Below are 21,694 nucleotides of genomic sequence, written 5' to 3' on the forward strand. Positions count from 1 at the left end.
CAATATCGTACAAACATTCGCTCCAATAATGCTATGGAGGTAAAGTTGATCAATCATTGATCCTCTTATATACGTGTTGGTATCTCTCATCGAGTTTGCTGGTTTTTGTGGTATTTTTCGTGACCACTTGTGTCTCTTTGATGCTTTAATACAAATTTTTTTGGCATTGTTACTGCTTTGGAAGTGGAACTTAAAGTTATTATTCATGTTATTTATATGGCTTTTGAAAGGGGTTGGTGGCATTCTTTTTGGAATGAGTGTGATTCTTGTTTGGTAATGCACCATAGCTTACCGGTTGATTTGACAAATTATTGTACCATTCTCTCTTCCATGCATGTTCAGTTTTCTCACGTTTATCGCGAAGGAAATCAGGTAACAAATTGTTTAGCAAACTATGATGTTGATCATGTTAGTGTTCATTATTTGTGTGATTCTTATCCGTCACGTGCAGTTGCGACTCTTGCTCATAATCTTTCAGGTTTTCTAAATTCTTGTTTCTCTTAGGAGTTGTCTTAATTGATTGTTGTTTCAAATAGTTTTCTACTTCTTGTTAGGGTTACGCTTCATGTCCCCTCTAACTTATTATATATATTTTTTCTTCTTCAATGTATTCACAATAATGTCTTGTTCCATGATAATTAATAATGCGGAGTGAAAGTGACATTCTTCTTTTAATTAAAAAAAAAGGAATTGTTATTGGCACTCTAAAAATCTCTATCTACACTCCAAATTTTCTATATTTGGAAACAAAAATACATTTGTGAGAAGTGTAAAATAAGATTTTTGGAGTGCCAATAACACTTCTAAAAAAAAAAAAAGTTTTATTCTGGTAGGTGTAGTGGTGATAAAACTTTACGTGGAAGATCCACAGTCGCATTGTTATCATTTAACTGTCTAAGTGATCGGATAATATCCACATACTGCCTCCGTAACTATAACATGGCTTTATATAAGAAGTGGAAACCTATAGGTTTGTATACGTCTCCTATGTTGAATTAATCACCTTGAGCTTGAAGAGTATCAATGGAGTTTTAGAGAGAGAAACTGTAAGTATAGAATGTAGAGAGAGAGATAGATCGAAGAGAATGAGAGAGAGAGAATTGTACTGTTTTTTATTGCTTATTTCTGAATGGATACAAAGCTCCTATTTATACACCTTTCACTACTTGTACATTAAGTAACAGATCTTTAACAAACTAACAACCACACTACTTAATCTCTTGACAGATGGCATCTTCTTGACCATTGGATAGAACTTGCTTATCTATAGCTTTACATCCCCCCTCAATCACAGGGTTGGTAGAACCAAGCATGAGATTGGCACAATGATACTGGAACAAGGATATAGGTAATCCCTTTGTAAGGATGTCAGCAAACTGGTCAGTAGAAGACACATGATGAACAACTAAGTCACCTCGAACTACCCTTTCGCGTACAAAATGATAGTCAATCTCAATATGTTTTACCCGAGAGTGAAAAACGGGATTAGAGGACACGGCTATGGCAGATATATTGTCACAGTACAACGTTGGAGGAACATGTAAAGGAACCTGTAAATCACACAGAAGTTGTCGGATCCAAGCCATTTCAGCAGCAGCTATAGCTAAATCTCGATATTCTGCCTCAGTGGAAGATCTAGAGACAGTATGTTGTTTCCTGGAAGCCCAAGAAATTGGACTTGTACCTAAGTAAACAATATACCCGGAAGTCGATCGACGGTCATTGGGATCCCCCGCCCAATCAACATCACTATATGCTTGTAAGGACAGTGTGCCAGACTTAAAATGAATACCATAATCCATTGTACCACTGAGATACCGGAGAATTCGCTTTACTGCAACTACATGAGAATCCATGGGATGGTGCATGAACTAACAGCATTGATTAACAGCAAAAGCAATATCCGGCCGAGTGAAGGTGAGATATTGCAAGGCTCCTACGACACTGCGATACTGATCAGGACTATGATAGGGCTGCCCGGCTTCCTTGAGGAGCCTGTGAGATGGGAGACAAGGAGTATCACAAGCTTTAGCATTTTGCATATCAACCTTTGCCAACAGATCCTTGATATATTTTGATTGTGACACAAATAAGCCATCAGACTGATACTGGACTTGTAAGCCAAGAAAATAACTGAGTTGTCCCAGATCCTTCATATCAAACTGTTTAGTAAGAGCCAAGATCACTGTGGAAATAGCACTTGAACTACTACCAGTGATAATGATGTCATCGACATATAGTAATAACACTACAATACCATGCTCAGAATGTTGCACAAACAGAGAGGGATCGGCAAGAGAAGATTGGAAACCCAAACCGGGAAGAAAACTGGTGAACTTCTCATTCCAAGCGCGAGGAGTCTGTTTTAAACCGTATAACGATTTTTGGAGCTGACAAACATAGTGAGGTGGATGATCAACACTGAGAAACCCGGGAGGTTGAGCCATATATACCTCTTCATGTAAGTCACCATGCAGAAATGCATTTTTGACATCCAATTGACGCAAGTCCCAATGAAACTGAGCAGCAAGAGCCAGGATTAAACGTACTGTAGTTGGTTTGACCACTGGACTGAAGGTCTCACTATAGTCAATCCCCTCATCTTGGCTATAACCCTTGGCAACCAAACGTGCTTTGTACCTGGAAATAGATCCATCAGGATTCTTTTTAAGGCGATAAACCCACTTGCAACCAACAAGATTTTTGCCACTGGGAAGAGGAACAAGATCCCAGGTCTTTTGCAGATGTAGAGCAGTGATCTCTTCTTGCATAGCTGCTTGCCATTCTGGTATTTTACTAGCAGCTTTATAAGTGGTAGGCTCAATAATAGACGACTCACAGGAAAGGACAGTAGCTGAATATGCTTTCCTTTTAATAATCCCACTCTTAGAACGAGTTTGCATAGGATGAAGATTGACGGAAGAAGCTGGAATCACCACAGTAAGATTTTCAGATTGAAAATCAGGATCAGCAGGGATTTGGGACTGTGCACCTGTGATAGAGTCTGGAAATAATAAGGGTGAAGCTTGGGATAAGGTATTAGTGGCAGGCATGGTAGGAAATGACTCTGGAGTGGAACGAGGTTGATGCAAAGACTCTGACGCTCTAGTTGGATCGGTGAAGGACTCTGATGCTCGAGGTGGGACGAATGGAGATGATGCAGGTGATGAGGATGAATGAATGGAGGGTGATAGTGATGTGGACTCAGATGATGATGGTGGACTTGAAATGACGGTATTGTGTTCTGTGAGACATGGAACAAGATGTGAAGAAGGACATTGGGAAACACTCGCCAATGAAGGAGATTTAGAAACCAGAGTTATGTAAGGAAAAGTAGATTCATCAAACATAACATGCCTGGACACATAGAACCGACTTATGTTTGGTTGAAAACCAATGTAACCTTTGTATTGGCCTGCATAACCCAGAAAAATACATTGGGCAGTTTTGGGTTGGAGTTTATTAGTAGTGTAAGGTTTCAGTAAAGGAAAACAACTACAGCCAAATGTTTTCAAATGGGTTAAGACAGGAAATGTACCAAATAGACGAAAATAGGGAGATCTCATAGATAAAGTGGTACACGGCATTCTGTTGATCAAATAAACTGCAGTGGCACAGGCATGAAACCAAAACTGAGAAGGTAATTTGGAGGTATGGAGAAGAGTAAGGGCAGTGTCAACAATATGCCGATGCTTTCGCTCAGCAAGGCCATTCTGTTCAGGGGTATAAGGGCAAGATTTTTGATGAATTATACCTTTGGTAAGTAAAAACTGTTTGAACTTATGACTAGAAAATTCACCGCCACCATCACTTTGAAAGACTTTAATTGCACTGGAAAACTGAGTAGACAAGAAAGCATGAAACTGCACAAATGTTTGAAACACCTCACTCTTATTCATTAATGGAAAGATCCAGGTAAACCTGGTACATTCATCAATAAAGGTAACATAAAACCTGAAACCTTCTATGGACAATGTAGGAGATGGTCCCCAAACATCACTATGGATGACTTCTAAGGGTTGTACATTCTTATTTGCAGGAAAAGTAAAAGGCAATTTAGTTATTTTGCCCTCTAAACAAGAGATACACACATGCCTAGATTGATCTAATGCAACTGGAACCTGAGATTGATTCAACATTCGTGCAGCAACAAGATTTGATGGGTGACCTAATCTGTTGTGCCAAAGAGACATGTTGACATGATGACCAAGAAGACAGTGGTGTTGTTTAGAGAAGTGAGATGCGTGATATGCTTGCTTGAGGAGGAATGGAGGTATGTGAAAAGGAATCGGGTACAATCCAGCTCTACACAGCCCCTGAAGAAGTGTTCTCCCTGTGATCTTGTCCTGTATCCAGAAGCAAAACTCATCACATATAAACCTGCAATGATTATCTTTACAAAGCTGATAGACGGACAACAGATGTTGGGACAGCTTTGGAACATGTAGAATTTCTTTCAACTGAAATGCATATTTAGGAGCCCTTAAAGTAGAAGAGCCAGTATGCGATATTTCCAAACCTGAGCCACTAGCTGTGGTGATAGTATCATTGCCTGTGAAGGGAGTTGCAAGATTGAGATTGGCCAAGTCAGAGGTCATATGTGATGTAGCTCCAGTGTCAGCCACCCAAAACTGTTCATGTGGGGCAGAAGGTTGATAAGTGGCATTCATGGCAGTGAGAGTTAGAGACGGTGACCTTCCTTGATAAGAAAAGTTAGCTCAGTGATAACATTGAATTGCAGAGTGACCAAATTCCAGCAAATTTGACACTAGATGGAGGAGGACGAGACTGGTGTAGGAGAGTGCCTTTGAAAACAGTCAGAAGCAATGTGGCCTCGTTTGGCACAAATCTGACAGATAGGCACGTCATTGCCATGCTCAGAGCAAGTAGACACATGAGATCTGGCAGGACCAAGAATACCAGGACCAGGATTGTAATGAGGACCAGAGAAACGTGAAGTCCCAAAATTATTTCTACCGCAAGATCGGCCTCTGAAATTAGATCCTCGAAATCCGCCAGAATTGTAGTTATTGCCACCATGAGTATAGCCTCCAGAGCTATAGTGTTGTCCTCCATTGATAAAACCTCCAGAACTAGAGTTGTGACCACCATTATTGGAAGAAGAAGAGCTTCCAGTGTGATATTATGATGACGGATTACCAGTGGTAGGAGAAGAATCCTCTGCAAGTAATAACCCTTTCCCATTAGAGCCATGTCCTTGAGCGAGCATAGCAGGAACAAAAGAACTGGAGAGTGTAGAGTTTTCAAGTGCAGCTTCCTCGGCAAGCAACTGAGCTCGAAAGTCTTTAAGTGAAATAACATTGTCGCGCCCGCGAATCACTGTTCTAAAGGTATTGTACTCAGAAGATAACCCTTTAAGAGCAATGATAACAATATCATCATCATCAAACGAGACACCAGCAGCAGCCAAATGATCACGAGCATCCTTTATCCGTTGGAGATACTGAGAAATTGAGTCAGTACCCTTCTTAATATTCTGAAGCTCAGTTTTCAATTGAAATATACTAGCTTTTGTGACAGTGGAAAACCGATCTCGAAGACTCATCCACATTTCACGTGCATTCACACAGCCAATTATACAAGACATGCCAGTAACAGATAAACTTGCAATGATAAGCTGCATCAAAGCACGATCATGCATCTTCCATATCTGATATGCTTCAGTTTCAACACCTTCAAGATCCGGATTATCAAGAAACCGAGTAGAACACTGTCGAGAACCATCCACAAAGCCAAGAATCCCATGACTTTCAAGAAGCAATTGCATCTGATAATGCCAGACTAGATAATTTGTATCATCCAGTTTCACAGTCACAGAAGTGGACACAGTAGGGATTAAATTCGTAATTGGAGATTGCACAATTTGTAGCTGCGCAGCAGTCACCATATTTTCACAAATTGTATACGAAATCAGAATTTCTTGCAAGAATTAGGGTTTGAAGACCAGTCTTGATCAATCTTGAGACGAAAATCAGAGGCAATTACACAGAGAAGATTTTCACAGAGAAAAATTCACATACACAATTCATCAAACACCTGATGTGCAAGGATCAAGCGTCGAAATCAAGAGGAGAAGACACAGATGCTATAGCACTGTAGAAGGAAAGATGCATACCAGAGAATCACAACCATGAATACAAAACCAGCAATCGTCAGAAATTTGTATCTCAGAAGGCGGAAGCAGATCAGGATCGAAGAGACGTCACAACCGGCGATGATACCATGTTGAATTAATCACCTTGAGCTTGAAGAGTATCAATGGAGTTTTAGAGAGAGAGAAACTGTAAGTATAGAATGTAGAGAGAGAGATAGATCGAAGAGAATGAGAGAGAGAGAATTGTACTGTTTTTTATTGCTTATTTCTGAATGGATACAAAGCTCCTATTTATACACCTTTCACTACTTGTACATTAAGTAACAGATCTTTAACAAACTAACAACCACACTACTTAATCTCTTGACAGATGGCATCTTCTTGACCATTGGATAAAACTTGCTTATCTATAGCTTTACATCCTACAATTCCCCAGACTTACACTATCGTTAAGAAAATGGCTGTGATTGGAGCTGGTACTTGCAAGCTCGAGACTCTGGAGGCTGGGGTAGAGATCAAAGCCAACGCTGATAAGCTGTACAAATTCATCAGCAACCAGCACTATGACTTCCCCAAAGCAGCCTCTGATAAAATACACGATGTTACAGTACATGAAGGTGACTGGGAAACTTCTGGCTCTGTCAAGCTCTGGAAATACACCATAGGTAATATTTAAATTACAAGATGTTACAGTACATGAAGGTGACTGAAACTTCTGGCTCCTCCTAACTAATCAAACTAACAATTAATTTTGTAAACCTTAGAAAAGCAATGGGTGTAACAACATGACACTAAATGTTTAAATTACGAGAAATGATTCAACAAAAAAAAAGAAATACGAAAAATGTAAAAGAATCTCTGGAGATCATCCCTCTCTCGGGTGCCAAATTTTGTTGTGTTGTAGCTTTATACAGCCTCCGCTGTGTAAAAGATAATGAGATGAACCCCTTTTGGGGCGAATGAAAGAGTAGCAGCTTACTCCGCAGACTTGTGGAGGTAGTAGTGAGACAGTGAGATTGCATGAAGGAGCAAGCAAATTACAACCAAACATTGTTAAGGTTATACTTATGACTAACATATTTTATTTTATTTTTGAATACCACAGACTAACCTGCTGCAAAATAATTAGGCATGCTAACTTGAAACCTAGCAAGCTAGGGGTCTGCGTTACCTCATATATATATGTACTTACTTTTAGAATTAAAATTGACAAGACCACCATGCACCATAGGGTTTACATTACCATACGAAGAATATTTAAAGGATCGGATCATGGATAGCTGTATAATTGTAATTTTCCATTTGACGTGTAGATGGAAATGTCGAGACATACAAGGAAAAGGTGGAAATAGATGAAGCAAACAAGTGGGTGAGTCTTACAGCTCTGGAAGGATCACATGTGCTGGACAATTATTACAAAAGCTACAAGATCATTTTCCATGTCAGCCCAAAGAGTGAAGGAGGATCTGTGAAAATTACTTTAGAATATGAAAAACTCAACGAGAACGATCCGCCTCCACAGAAGTACCTCAGCTTTCTGGTCAATGTCATTAAAGATGTTGATGCACATCTTCTCAAGGAATAAGCGCCAAGCACAAGATTTATGCATACATACGATATGAAACATTGAGTAATATTACTATCTTCAAGAATAAAGGCCTCAGAGTTGAGCAAGCTAGTTGGCACTGTTGCTTATTTCGGTTTCCGATTTGGTTTGTCTTTAATTCTATGAGCAAGAATGAATTGAGTGTGAAATCAATATAATGTTGATGTTGTAAACAAGTTCAATCTATTGGCATGCTTATATTTTTCGAGAAGAACTTAGTTTTTTTAATTAAAGTCTCGACCTCGCACTGATAAAAGAGCTTTTAGCAAAAGCATTTAAGAGCAAAAGTTACTGTCTATTTAAATTATATTTTATAAATCATGTAAAATAATAATTAATGATTAAATTATTATTAAATTATTAATTAGCGTGTTTATTTTTATTAATTTGATTTAAAATTTTAATCTACTTAACATTATTTAAACCGTCCTAATAATTTTTTATAGATATTTTAAGTTTTAACTGGTTGTCGGAGACTTGACCAAAATATCAACTTCCTGGACCCAAAAATAGAACCAAAATATCAACGAGGGTGTTTCAGTAGTTTCAGGTGTAACCGGTAATTAATCTCAGCCATAACGCGCAGTTGTTCTGGGTTCAGTGCTCCAGTGCTCAGGCATGGCTGCCCAATCACCATTCGGGTGGTCGTGGAACTCATCGATTGGCGCCACCACCGCCATCAAATGCTCTTCTTCTACTAACACCTCAACTTTCTCTTCCTTCCACACAAATCCCCGGAAACGACCTCGTTTAACCGCTTCTTCTCCTAGTAGTAGCTCTAAACCTAATGCCAAACAGGGACTTTGAAAGCCAGTGAAATTGGATCGTCCGAATCCGAATCGGAATCCGAACCCAACCACATTGGTTAAAAATTCTAGTGGAAATCGATCGCAAGACGAAGGGAGAGTAACGACCCCTAAGCTTCAAGTCCTTGTTCGGCAAACGATCTCTGTGGCCAAGGATCTTTTTCGCTTCCAAGAAAGGAGCATCATCTTGCTCAACGTCATCACCGTCGTTTATGGTAAAAAGCTTCTTCCTTTTTAAACCTCAGATGCTGGTCGTGCATCGTTTCTGCCCATGTTCACTGCAAGTACCTTAATTAACCTTCTATGCATATATGGGAAGGCAAATTTCATGCTTTCTGGGAGTACCTGAAGGTACAATGTTTGGCATTTTCCTTTTGAATTTAACAGGTAGTTACTGTTCCCTTGCTTGATGGTATGTTAGGAGCAATAGTTCCTGCTCGTACCTGGTTTGGAGCTTTTGTGTTTATCATAGGAGTTGCAATGCTGGAATCCAGTGGATCGCCCCCCAGTGTAAGTTATTTTTACCCCTTTTAGATATATATAGAATCATCATCTTTTTTTATAATTTTGGTTATCAGTCTGTCTCACTTGCTCTTAGTCAAATTGTAACAAACAAAGCCTTTTCAGGTTGGAGATTTGTTGAACTTCTTAAGTGCTGTGTTTTTTGGTGTCCATATGCTAAGAACTGAGCACATTTTGAGAAACACGAAAAGTGAAAATTTCTTAGCTCTGCTCGGTTAAGAGGTTAGATTATGTTGTCCTTATGTTATGTCCATGTTAATTACATGGTGATTAATGCTACTGTTAATCTCCATCGGTGGTGTGGACATGCTGTCAACTAGACGTTATATTGGGTAGAAGTTTACCAAACTTCAGTACCAATATTCAAACTCAAACTTTGACATACTTCTTAGTTCTTTATAAATTCCCATGGGGATCATGGGTGGCATCCTTGTGGAACCTGATTATTCCCTTGTGTCTTAGACTTTAAGTTTTCAACCCTTTGGACAAAACTTTGAGCTTCTTACTTCTTACGGTTATTTTAATCCAATCCGAGGTACAACGTATGCGCGACTAAGCCAGCTCATTTGGTTATATCATGAAGGACCAATGCATTATCCTTTCCCCTGCACTTCAGCGTATCCCCAAGCATCTTGTAGGTTGATGTAGACTTGTTTGTTTTTGATATGCATTATTCATGTTTACTTCTTGTTTCTCTGCAAGTGGAAGCCTAAGAGTGCAGATATTTGGATCAGCATCTCCTGTAAGACTTCTATAGCAACCAGTCACCAAGACCAAAACATGAACTACAAACATAAAGGACTAATCCAGATATATGCACATTACAAAATAGAAGGTGAATCATACCTGCAGCAACACCAGCACTTGAAGCCATCGCAGCAATCCAGTGGCCACTATATATATACATATAGACTTTTCCAAGACAGACCAGGATTCCCTATCAAAATCCTAATTGGAAACCACCTCTTGTTTTCCGTATGCTAACCAAAATCCTTTACTGCAAAGGATCAGCACTCCTCTTGTCAATAGGACATTCCATCTCTAATTGAATACCTTTAACTGTTCTCAAAACTTCTTTATCTCATACTCATATTCTTACATTCTCCCACTTGAGTATGAGAAAAGTTTCAAGCACACAGTTTATTCAATCATACTCAGACAGAAGTGTACACTAAGTCCTGTTGACAAAAGTTTTCAATCACAACCAATTTCACATACATTTCAAAATGTATAACTCTGAAAATCTTCATTATAACCATAATGCAACAAAGTTTTTCACGAGTCACATACATCCAATTTGTATCTGTACTGTTGTGAACTTCAATTAGGTTCATCAGATAAGCAAAATAATTTGCTCCCACTATTTCACATTATTGACAGCAAAATAACTAATTGCTCCAGCTAACATGTGAAGCAATAGTTCAACAACAACTGCTTATACAGACAAGCTGTTATTCAAGCATCAAATGAACTATCAAGTTTTTTATTTCAGAAAAACAATAGACCATTGTAACAAGTCTCACTAGAAAATAAAAACTCTAAAATAAAGCTACCTAACCAAACACTAGCTTTAAGCTTTATTAAAATACATAAAACCTGTTTTCATTACTGCACCAGCTCTTTGAACTTCACAGCAGCAACTTCGACAGTCAAATACGCAACAAGAGATTACTCCCACTGATCAAATGATTCATGCACCCCCATCCGCAAAACATGAGCTTTAAAAACCCCTATTGGTAATGCCTTGGTCAAGGGATCTGCTATCATCAAATCAGTGCTCAGATGTTCCACTTGTATAGCCCCCTCTCTCACCTTTTCTCGAACTTTAAGAAACTTCACATCCATCAATCTAGAGGCTGAAGTTCTTCTATTGTTCTTGGCAAAAAATACTGCAGAATTATTATCACAGTGCATTTTAATCGGCCGTTGAACAGAATCTACAATCTTTAAATCTGTTAAGAAGTTCCTTAACCACACAGCCTGTTTCATTCCTTCAAAACAAGCTATAAACTCTGCCTCCATAGTAGATGTTGCTATTATGGTTTGTTTTGCACTCTTCCAAGAAACTGCACCACCACCAAACATAAACACATAGCTACCTGTGGATTTTCTGTCATCTACATCACCAGCTAAGTCTGAATCGGTATAACCAATTAACTCCAGATTCTCTTCTTTGCCATAAACCAACATGTATCCCTTGGTTCTTTGCAAGTACCTCAGAACCTTCTTTGCAGCTATCCAATGAGACTCTCCTGGATTTGCTTGAAACCTACCTAACATTCCTACTATGAATGTTATATCTGGTCTGGTGCAGATTGTAGTGTACATCAAACTACCTACTAAGGAGGCATAAGGTTTGTTTTTCATTCTGTCCACCTCAACTGATATCTTGGGACACTGATCTTTAGAGAACTTATCTCCCTTATTCACAGGTACTTCACCATTATTGCATCTTTCCATATTGAATCTTAGCAATACTCTGTCTATGTAACCTTTCTGTGATAGACCAAGTAACCTTTTGGATCTGTCCCTAATGATTTCAATACCAAGTACATAGTGTGCCTTACCAAGATCCTTCATCTCGAAATTTTTGCTCAGTATATCCTTGGTGTCATTAAGAAGCTTAACATTAGAGCTTGCAAGGAGAATGTCATCGACATACAGGATTAAAATGATGAAGTTTGATCCTGACCATTTGATGTAAATACAATCATCCAATTTATTTTCCACGAAGCCAAAACCTGTGACAACCTGATCAAATTTCGAAAACCACTATCTTGATGCTTGCTTCAGTCCATAAATGGACTTGTTGAGTTTGCAGACCTTGTTTTCTTTCCCCCTTTCAACAAATCCAGGAGGTTGTAGCATGTATATGTTTTCCTGGAGTTCACCATTGAGAAAGGCAGTTTTTACATCCATTTGATGTAGCTCTAGATCGAAATTTGCAACTAATGCCATAATCATCCTCATAGAGTCTTTGGAAGAAACAGGTGAGAATGTGTCATTGTAGTCGACTCCTTCTCTCTGATTGAAACCCTTGGCAACCAATCTTGCCTTGTACCTTTCAACCTTGCCCTGAACATCTCTCTTGGTCTTGTAGACCCATTTGCATCGTATAGCCTTGATTTGGGGGTTAGAATCCACCAATGTCCATACTTTATTCTGTGACATCGATTTTAATTCCTCCTTCATTGCTGTGTTCCATAATGCATGTTGAGGCTGTTCATAGCTTGAGTGTATGTAAGAGGATCATCTATATCGCCAAAATCAAACTCACTTTCTTGCAAATAAACATAGTCATTTGACATGGTGGTCTTCCTGATTCTTGTTGATTGCCTTAATGAAGCAGATGGTTCATTGATAACTCCAGTGGTTGATCCTTGTTGAATTTCAGAACTAGGATCTGATTCCATTCTGTCCTGAATAGACTGATTCTCATCTAACGGAACTGCAGCTGAGAAAGGTATCAAGATTTCTTTATAGTTTGTTTCAGAAAAAGCTGCCTCAGTGAGATTTTGTTCTTCAAATATGAAAATTCCTTGTGACAATTCTGCAACATCTTGATCCTCAAAGAACCTGGCATTATGAGTTTCTTGAATCCGAGTGTGACTTTGAGGACAATAGAACTTATAGCCTTTGGATTTCTCTGAATATCCGATGAAGTAGCATGTGACAGTCCTTGCATCAAGTTTCTTCTCATTCGGATTATACATTCGAGCCTCAGCTTTACATCCCCAAACATGAAAATGATCAAAGCTAGGCTGCCTCTTGCACCAGATTTCGAAAGGTGTGGATGAAACTGCTTTGGAAGGCACTCTATTCAAGATATAAGTTGCTGTCTTTAATGCCTCTCCCCAAAGAAAACCAGGTAACTTAGACCTTGTCATCATGCTTCTCACCATTCCAATCAAAGTTCGATTCCTCCTCTCAGAAACTCCATTCTGTTGTGGTGTCCCAGGTGTGGTGTATTGAGCAACGATACCTTGTTGCTCGAGATATTGAGCAAAAGGCCCCTTCTTTTGTCCAGCCTCAGTGTACCTGCCAAAGTATTCTCCTCCTCTATCGGATCTAACAATCTTAATGACCTTTCCTAGTTGTTTCTCAACTTCAGTTTTGTAGACTTTAAAACAATCAAGAACTGATGACTTCTCACATATCAGATAAGTATAACTGAATCTTGAAAAATCATCAATGAAGTTAACAACATAAGAGTTTCCACATATGGTTTTGGTAGAAAAAGGTCCACAAATATCAGTATGTATGATTTCCAGCAAGTCATGACTTCTCTTAGCATCTAGTTTTCTAAAATTAGTCATCTTTCCCTTGACACAATCAACACATTCGATTGCAGTATCAAAATTCAATTCTGGAATTAAGTTTTCCTTGGATAACTTCAGGACTCTTTCTTTAGATATATGTCCTAACCTTTTGTGCCAAAGAATAAATGAATCATCACCACAATGCATCCTTTTAGTACTTGTGTTTAAGACATATTGATTATGAGGCTCTAAAGTACAGTTCAAACACCACAGGTTGTCATTCAGGTAAGCATCTCCCAGTACATGATCTAACTTGCCCTTTTCAAAAAATTTCAAGCTTTCATCATCTCCTAGAAAGGCAAAACCTTCCTTGACAATTCTTGAAGCAGAGACCAAATTTCTTCTCATTTTAGGCACATAAAGCACATCATTTAAACTCATTATAAAACCAGAAGACAGTTTTAAAAATACCGTTCCTATGGCTTCTACTGCAACCTTAGTTCCTTCACCCACAAAAACATTATAATTTTTTAAACCAGTTTGTTTTGACATTGTGAAGCCCTCTAAAGAATTTGTAATATGGAATGAGCATCCAGTGTCAAACCACCAAGAATTCACAGGTATCTCAATCAAATTTGACTCAACACACACATTGATATGTTCCACACCCTTGCTTTTGAGATAATCATTGAAGACTTGACAATCTTTCCTTAAATGTCCCTTAGTTTTGCAGAAGAAACATCTAAGTTTGGCAATATTTTTAGGTTTGATTTTAAGATTGTTAGATCCCTTAACAGAGTCTTTTACTTTAGCAGATGCAATTGGCTTAAAAGAAGTAGTCTTAGAATTGGAATTCTTACCATAGTTTCCTGGGAAAGAATTGAACGCCCTTTTCCCTTTGTCCGGATGCACAAAATTTACAATTTCAGTATCCTTTGATCTTTCTTGCTTCTGTCTAGTCTCTTCTTGCACACACTGTGCAATAAGCTCATCAACATCCCAATTCTTGTCTTGAGTGTTATAGGACACCTTCAATTGGCTGAATTTGCTTGGAAACGGTTGGAGAATCATAAAAACAAGTTGTTTTTCTCCAATGTTGACATCTAGGGAATTTAACTTTTCAGCTGCATCGGTCATTTTCATGATATGATCCCGAATGGAACCTGTGCCTTCAATCTTGTACGTGGTAAGCATTGCCATATATTGACTGATTTCTGCCTTTTGAGATTCCTTGAACTTCCTCTCAATTGCACCCAAATAATCAACAGCCAATTCATGCTTCTTGATCCCCCCACGAACAGTGTCTGTCATGGCACTTTCAAGTATAGAAAGTGCCACCTTGTTGGCTCTAATCCATCTCTTTGCATCAGTTCTCTCAGCCCGAGTGCTTTGATCAGTTAAAACCGGCTTGGGAGTGTCAAGAGCAATGTCAAACTCATTAAGTGTCAACAAGAGGCCAATCTCTCGTCTCCACTTCTTGTAATTGCTTCCTCCAGTTAGAATAGGTATATTGGCTAAGTTCATAGTCCTCAATGATATTGCAGATGCTGCAGCAACAATGAAATCACCAATAAGAACTCATTAGTTCCAGATTTCATTCCAACATCCCTTTGCACATCATGACTATAATCATAGATTCATATACATAGTCTTAATCAACAAATTGTTGATAAGCATATATAGAACATATGATATACTTAGGATCCAATCAACATGTTGCAGCAGCCATGTGTCTTTAAACATTTATTGAGCATGGAGTCCTCACAATCATGTCATAGATGCAAAATAAACAAGGTTAAATCTAGAATCTTTAATCTACTTCCAAAAACCAACAATTATATTACGTTTAATATCGATTATCATGATCAATTTATGAACACAGAATGCAGCAACATATATCACGATTAACAGAATGCAGCGACATGTATTTATACATATTCAACCAGATACTGGAATTTCAGAACTTGCAGAACACAACCATACCTTTTAATTACTGATTTCAAATTCTCGATGAAGATAGCGGAAGCGAATTTAGAATTTGAAAACATAAGGTTTCGAATTTTATGAAAACCCAGATCAAAATTTGACCCCAATCCGAGAAAATCCCATTCGGTTGTGGTTTAGTGGCTCCAACGGTCAAAATTTTTCAATTTCAAAAAGAGCCGTTGTTTTCTGCCACAGCCGTTCTATTGGTCTCGAGAACCCAACTTCGATTTTCTGTCAAGGCAAAAATTTTTTTTTTTTTTTAATGAATACACACATCTTTTAACCTTTACAGATTTGAACTCAAGTTTGTATGTCTTGTGGCTCTGATACCACATGTAAGACTTCTATAGCAACCAGTCACCAAGACCAAAACATGAACTACAAACATAAAGGACTAATCCAGATATATGCACATTACAAAACAGAAAGTGAATCATACCTGCAGCAACACCAGCACTTGAAGCCATCGCAGCAATCCAGTGAACCTTCTCTTCTCTTGCAGAATATCAAGAGCTCGACTCACAGATAGGTTATGGTCCAGTATGAGCATGTTTCTGTGAGAAGAGAGGCCACTATATATATACATATAGACTTTTCCAAGACAAACCAGGATTCCCTATCAAAATCCTAATTGGAAACCACCTCTTGTTTTCCGTATGCTAACCAAAATCCTTTACTGCAAAGGATCAGCACTCCTCTTGTCAATAGGACATTCCATCTCTAATTGAATACCTTTAACTGTTCTCAAAACTTCTTTATCTCATACTCATATTCTTACATCTCCTTCAAAGTCTTACAAAGATGAAAACAATAGTAAGAAACTCGATTACCCCGTAGTTTCAGATAAACATAATCGCCTTTCTGCCTTTCCGGTTACAGTTAGTTCCAGAAAAGATAGATCAGCTAAATAAGTGATCAATACCTCATGTTTACAAAGATGATTCTGTATATAATTTAATATGTAACTCTTAACTGGATCTCAATTATGCATGGCTGATTTGCACAATTACTGATTACATCATACAATTAGGATTAAAGTATGATATACTATCTAGATATTGGATTGTGTTTTTGCTTTTCTTTTCATTTTCAATGGACTAGGCAAAATTGGTGGTTGTAGGACATTACAAATCCTTTTTGCTGAAAGTAAAAGGAAAATCAATATGAACGATCGTGTTGTTCTAGGTAATATACATACATGGCCACTTGTGACATTTCACGTGTCAAGCCTTATGTCGGTCGTGTTGATTTTACTATTTCAGCAACAAAAATTTGTAATTGTCCTATAACGACCAATTTCCTTTGTTCTTAATTCATTTCATGATGATCCAAATATAGAAATTTGTTATCTTTCTATTTAACTCACTGTGTCTTGTGTTCAAAATATTTCCCTCTTCATAGTTTAGATAAATTTGGATTATCCTATGGCTTGTAAAAAAAAATAAAAAAATTATTCAACAGCAAACACTGTTAGATTAAAGGGTGACAGGTTTCGGTGGAGCTATGATTGAAGAGCAGCGGTGAAGAAGTTGCGATGGAGAGATCTCGATGTCCTTCTTTTTCTTTGTCTATTGAGGTGATTCTGATTATCTAAAACTTGAGGACGAGGAGGAGAGGAGGAATGCACTTAGGATGTGTTTGTTTGGACTCCTTAACTCTCACTGGACTGGATTAGACTAGACATTAGGTACTCCCGTGTTTGTTGCCTACACGGACTAAGTTAAGTGGGATTAAACGAGACTCGCACGAACTATCTCCTTCACTAGGAGGTTTTGGCTAATCCCCCAGAAAATCATGGGATTGCTAAGACCTTGCTGCGTCTCGTTCTTTCTCTGCGTCACGTCTTCTCTCCTCTACCTGCTTACTTCGTCTGTTGGTTTTGCCGTTGCCTACACTCACAAACCTAGGATTTATTTGTTTGTTCGTTTCGAATCTTGAAGAAAACAAAAATAAGTCGCGACTTCTGGAGGGCCCGCTTCCCCTTCATGCGCTCTCAATCATTTACTTCACTCGATTTTGTGGGTGGAAATTGATTTATGCAAATGTTGCAAAGCTTCGAACGAAATTTTGGATTTGCAATTTGAGTCTGGGGTTTGCATTTTGAGTTTGGGTTTCATGATTCGAATATGGGATTTGCACTTCCAACGAAGTTGGGTTTTGTGATTGAAGCGAATTTGGGATTGAATCTGGGTTTTGTGATTTGAATATGGGTATTTGCAATTCTAGCGAATCTGGATTTTGTGATTTGAGCGAATTTGTGAAGATGTGCAAAAGATTGAGATGAAGCTGTGGATGTAGAGGCTCCACATAGGGATTTATCAAAAGAGCCCAATCGAGCAAACGATGATTCTAGGTTGTGAGGATAACATTTCAAGAAAAAAATGGAGAATTTTCTCGAGAGAGAAAGTGTGTTGTAGAAAATGGTAAAGGAAAAAAAAAAGAAAAAAATTATTTTGCTTGTTAATCCGACACTGGAACAAACACTTCACTAAATTAATCCAGTTTAGTCTAGTCTAAGCCAGTTTAACTTAGTCCAATTTGAGATAATCCAGTGCAACAAATGCACTTGTTATGGTTACAAGGTATTTTGGTGCGGTTCGGTTTTTGAACTACTAATAACTGAATCAAATCGAACCGAAATTTTGGAATGGTTCAATTTTTTTTCGGTTTTCGATTTTTCGAAACGAGTAGTGTGGTGTAATTTTAAAATCTAGAAATGAAAGTTGGTCTAGAGTCATCACTAAAAGTTATACAGAGAAGCAAAATGCTAGGGAGACCATCTTTTTAGACCAAATTTTTTAAACCAAATGATGTGGCTGTTGATGGTTGGATTACATTTTTAATGATTAAAAAAAATAATCAAACCATCAACTGCCACATCACGTGATTTACAATTATAGTTTAAAAAGATAGTCTGTCACATCTGGGCTCGGGCCCCCATCACATTCCGGGTTCGACTTCGCCGTGGCACGATATTGTCCGCTTTGAGCTCCGACCACGCCCTCATGATTTTGTTTCTGAGAACTCACACGAGCAGAACTTCCCAGTGGGTGTCACGCCTTGATTTTCAGTCAAGGTGTGTCATGGTCTCTCTAGCATCACCTTAGAAAAAATGGCCCAGCATAAAATAAAAAAAATAAAAAAAAAAATCCTGTTATTATTGTTATCTATAAATAATGCACGTGGCCACTCAGTATTACGGTCTAGTGCTATTCTTTTTCACTTATAAGTAAGAGGTCTTAGATTCGATTCTCGCCAAAAATGAAAATGAATCACATTATTTTTCCAAGCCCATTGTAAGACCTAGCACACACCTCCATCCCCTTAGTGTAACTATTACCGTTCGTTAAAAAATAAATAATGCATCTGTTGGTTGGTCAATCGTCAATGATAGTCTTCAATGATCAATAAACTTTAGTGGAAAAAACTATGATGTGGACCCTTTTTTAGGATTTGGATCCTCCTAATCAAAACACGTGGGCCGTTGAATTTTTATCCAACGGCTACAAACAATGAATAAAAATCTAACTGTCCATGTGTTTTGGTCAGAAAGATCCTCTTCTTAGGCTCAGAAGAGGATCCAAATCCCTCTTTTTAGTGGATTATCTTGAGGAAAGAATTAATATTTGATTGATTTGTTTGATTTTTTCAATTACTTTTAGTATAAGAGTTTGTGAACTGACATTTGTGGATACCTAATACCTCATTCCTGCCTCCCCATTTGATGGCTTTTTAACAAAAAAAAACCAGACGCCATGGCCCATACGTGTCGATCTTTCCAAAAATATAATAATGATAATAAATAAATAGATGTGATCATTCAAGAGATAAAACTTTTTATTCTAAAACATTTTGCGGAAGGAAGTGACAACACCACACATTTTGGAAGCATTCTAAACAACACACGCAATTATTCATTCATTGTCTAAGTGGAAGGTTGAATTTAGTGGAAGGGAGACGAACAAGGTGGCATACAAGTTAGCATGTATGAGCTTGAGTTATGGTAATACTGTGGTTTGGTTTGAAAAACTTCCTAATGTAATTCTTGATATTTTCTTTGAGGATAACAATTCCGAATTAATTATGTTGGTGCGGGATACTCTTTTTCCCTTTGACCGGCTTAAAAACCCCAGCAAGGTTTTTATCGAGGCCCCATGTTTACACCCTATCCTCATTGATGTACATATAAATTTGTTATTAATGAATATTGTACATTTTCTAAATAAAATAAAAAAAATAAAAAAAAAAACATTTTGCAGATAAATTACATTTTATTTTAAAAAATTTACAAATAAATTTTTGGTGCGATCGTAGTAATCTAATCTTTATTGCATGCGTGAACGCAAATCAAATGATATTAATAAGAAATAAGCATATTAATCAACACTTACGTAATAATTCAATCATCTACCTCCACATTATTATTTGGTCTCCCTAACATTACTCATGAGCAAACCCTTCATCTATCCATGCATGTTGTGAACTTGTGATCATTACTTCATAGGATTCCAATTATCCGAGAAGTATGATTTTAAAAATATATGACTTAATCGTTATCACGTGTTGCATGATTGGGTTTTTAAATTGGATTACCCACTATTAAAATATTACGAGAGAATTTTTAATATCCAGAACATGGGTACATACGCCATATGTCATACACAAGTAGCGGAACACTTGAAAAAAAAAAAAAAAAAAACTTTCCCTCCACTTATATTACATATATATGGTGTACTGCATCGTGTTCTGGACACATTGAGTTTTATCTCGCAATTTAACTCTAGTCGCTTGTATTTAAGGAGGGTAGGAGCCCAAATTATACATATCCTTTAACATTCTTCTCTTATAATTTCTGAGTAGCACCCATCAAAACTGCTCATAAACATGGTTCTGCATGGTAAAATTGGGACTGAAATAGAAATTAAGGCACCAGCTGACAAGTTGTACAACATGTTCAAGAGCGCCCACCTCATCCCAAACATCTCTAATACCCATATCAAAGGAGTTGATGTGCATGAAGGAGACTGGGAAACACACGGCTCTGTTAAGATTTGGAAATATGAACTAGGTACCGCTACTTAATTCAATTTTCCTGTTTAATTATTCACTTTATATGTATGTATACCTTAATAGATGTGCTCAGATCATCATATGTTCATAGCATGAGTTTCAACGTTTACAACTTTTTTGTAGAAATTCTGATTTATTGTTGCAAAAACAAAGTCGAGATAGAACAATTGTAGAAATCATGTACTTACCATATATGAACTCTTATATATTTCAATGCTTCCTTCAATTTTTGCTTTAGACAATGAGAGTCATATACAGTAAATACATGTTTCCTAAATAAGTCATATTGCCCCCTTTTTGTTACAGTGGAAACAAGATCGTAATAAGAGAGGGTGAGAAAGTTTATATATTTTGTTGTTACGAAATTAACCATGAATGCATGCATGCATATATATAGGGGACCATGTCGGGATATTCAAGGAACAGGTGGAGCTAGACGATGAGAACAAGGCCGCAACTCTGAAAGGATTGGAAGGAGAAGTGTTCAAGTATTATAAGAGCTTCAAGGGTGTCTATAAATTCACTCAAAAAGATGAAGGCACCTGCATTGCCAACCTGTGGATCGAATACGAGAAATTGAATGAGAATGTTGAAGCTCCAGATAGATATGTCGGTTTGATGGTTAAACTCGTCCAGGATCTTGATGCTCACCTTCTGGGAGCATAAATTAATTAATTAATGAATAAAAACCATATGTCTTATGCAACGGTTGGAAAGAGCTTTTGCTGGTCTTGTTAAAAAGGGTTCAATTATATGTAATCATGCATGCATATGTTCATGAATGCGTACCTACTTAAATAAAATGCTTTTCTTAATTAGGTTTGTGTGTATTGTAAAAGATGTACGAAGGATGTCATATATGATATTGTAATGTAATAGATTGCGGTTATCGATCACATCTATAAAATAAAATGTGGTGTACTCTACAATATTTGTCCAATATTTTTTTTTTCCAACTTACTTATAAGTCCATACAAGATTTCTCCTCCCATCAATGTGAGATTCATTCTCAACACACTCCCTTACGTGTGGCGAATTTTCAAGCCTAACACGTGGACAACACAAAGGGCTGACATGGAGAGCACGTGGTCGTTCGGCTTCACACATGGGACAACTTGCTTTGATAGTATGAAGAAATTTGAGGTTAAACTATAAAACCAATTGGTAATATGGGGAGTAGCCCAACTTACTTATAAGTCTATGCAATGTCCCTCCTCCCATCAATGTGAGATTCATTCTCAACATTATATATATAACTTTTTTCAGTACAAAAGATATTCTACACTAATCCACTTAATTAAGACACTTTATAATTTAAAGACTCACTTTT

At 37.6% G+C, this 21,694-nt stretch overlaps 2 protein-coding genes and 1 long non-coding RNA gene across 4 annotated transcripts; all 3 read left to right on the top strand.

Annotated features, from left to right (window-relative positions):
• The first annotated feature begins 6,521 nt into the window (after positions 1-6,521).
• On the top strand, positions 6,522-7,926 carry LOC137732246 (MLP-like protein 329). Its single transcript, XM_068471547.1, has 2 exons — positions 6,522-6,780; positions 7,429-7,926. Exons 1-2 carry the CDS (start codon positions 6,573-6,575, stop codon positions 7,698-7,700), a joined length of 480 nt encoding a protein of 159 aa, XP_068327648.1. The 5' UTR covers positions 6,522-6,572; the 3' UTR covers positions 7,701-7,926.
• A 337-nt stretch (positions 7,927-8,263) lies between these two features.
• On the top strand, positions 8,264-9,914 carry LOC137730554 (uncharacterized). Of its 2 annotated transcripts, none has more exons than XR_011068187.1 (3): positions 8,264-8,742; positions 8,915-9,037; positions 9,155-9,914. It is a non-coding gene; the product is annotated as an uncharacterized lncRNA (long non-coding RNA). The 2 variants fall into 2 exon arrangements; XR_011068186.1 differs by having other exon boundaries at positions 8,949-9,037.
• Positions 9,915-20,135: 10,221 nt separating this feature from the next.
• Positions 20,136-21,293, top strand: LOC137732156 (MLP-like protein 328). The gene is made up of 2 exons (XM_068471456.1): positions 20,136-20,362; positions 20,762-21,293. Exons 1-2 carry the CDS (start codon positions 20,179-20,181, stop codon positions 21,028-21,030), a joined length of 453 nt encoding a protein of 150 aa, XP_068327557.1. The 5' UTR covers positions 20,136-20,178; the 3' UTR covers positions 21,031-21,293.
• The last annotated feature ends 401 nt before the right edge of the window (positions 21,294-21,694 follow it).

This window comes from Pyrus communis, chromosome 4, assembly GCF_963583255.1.
Source record: "Pyrus communis chromosome 4, drPyrComm1.1, whole genome shotgun sequence".
Classification (NCBI taxonomy): domain Eukaryota; kingdom Viridiplantae; phylum Streptophyta; class Magnoliopsida; order Rosales; family Rosaceae; genus Pyrus; species Pyrus communis.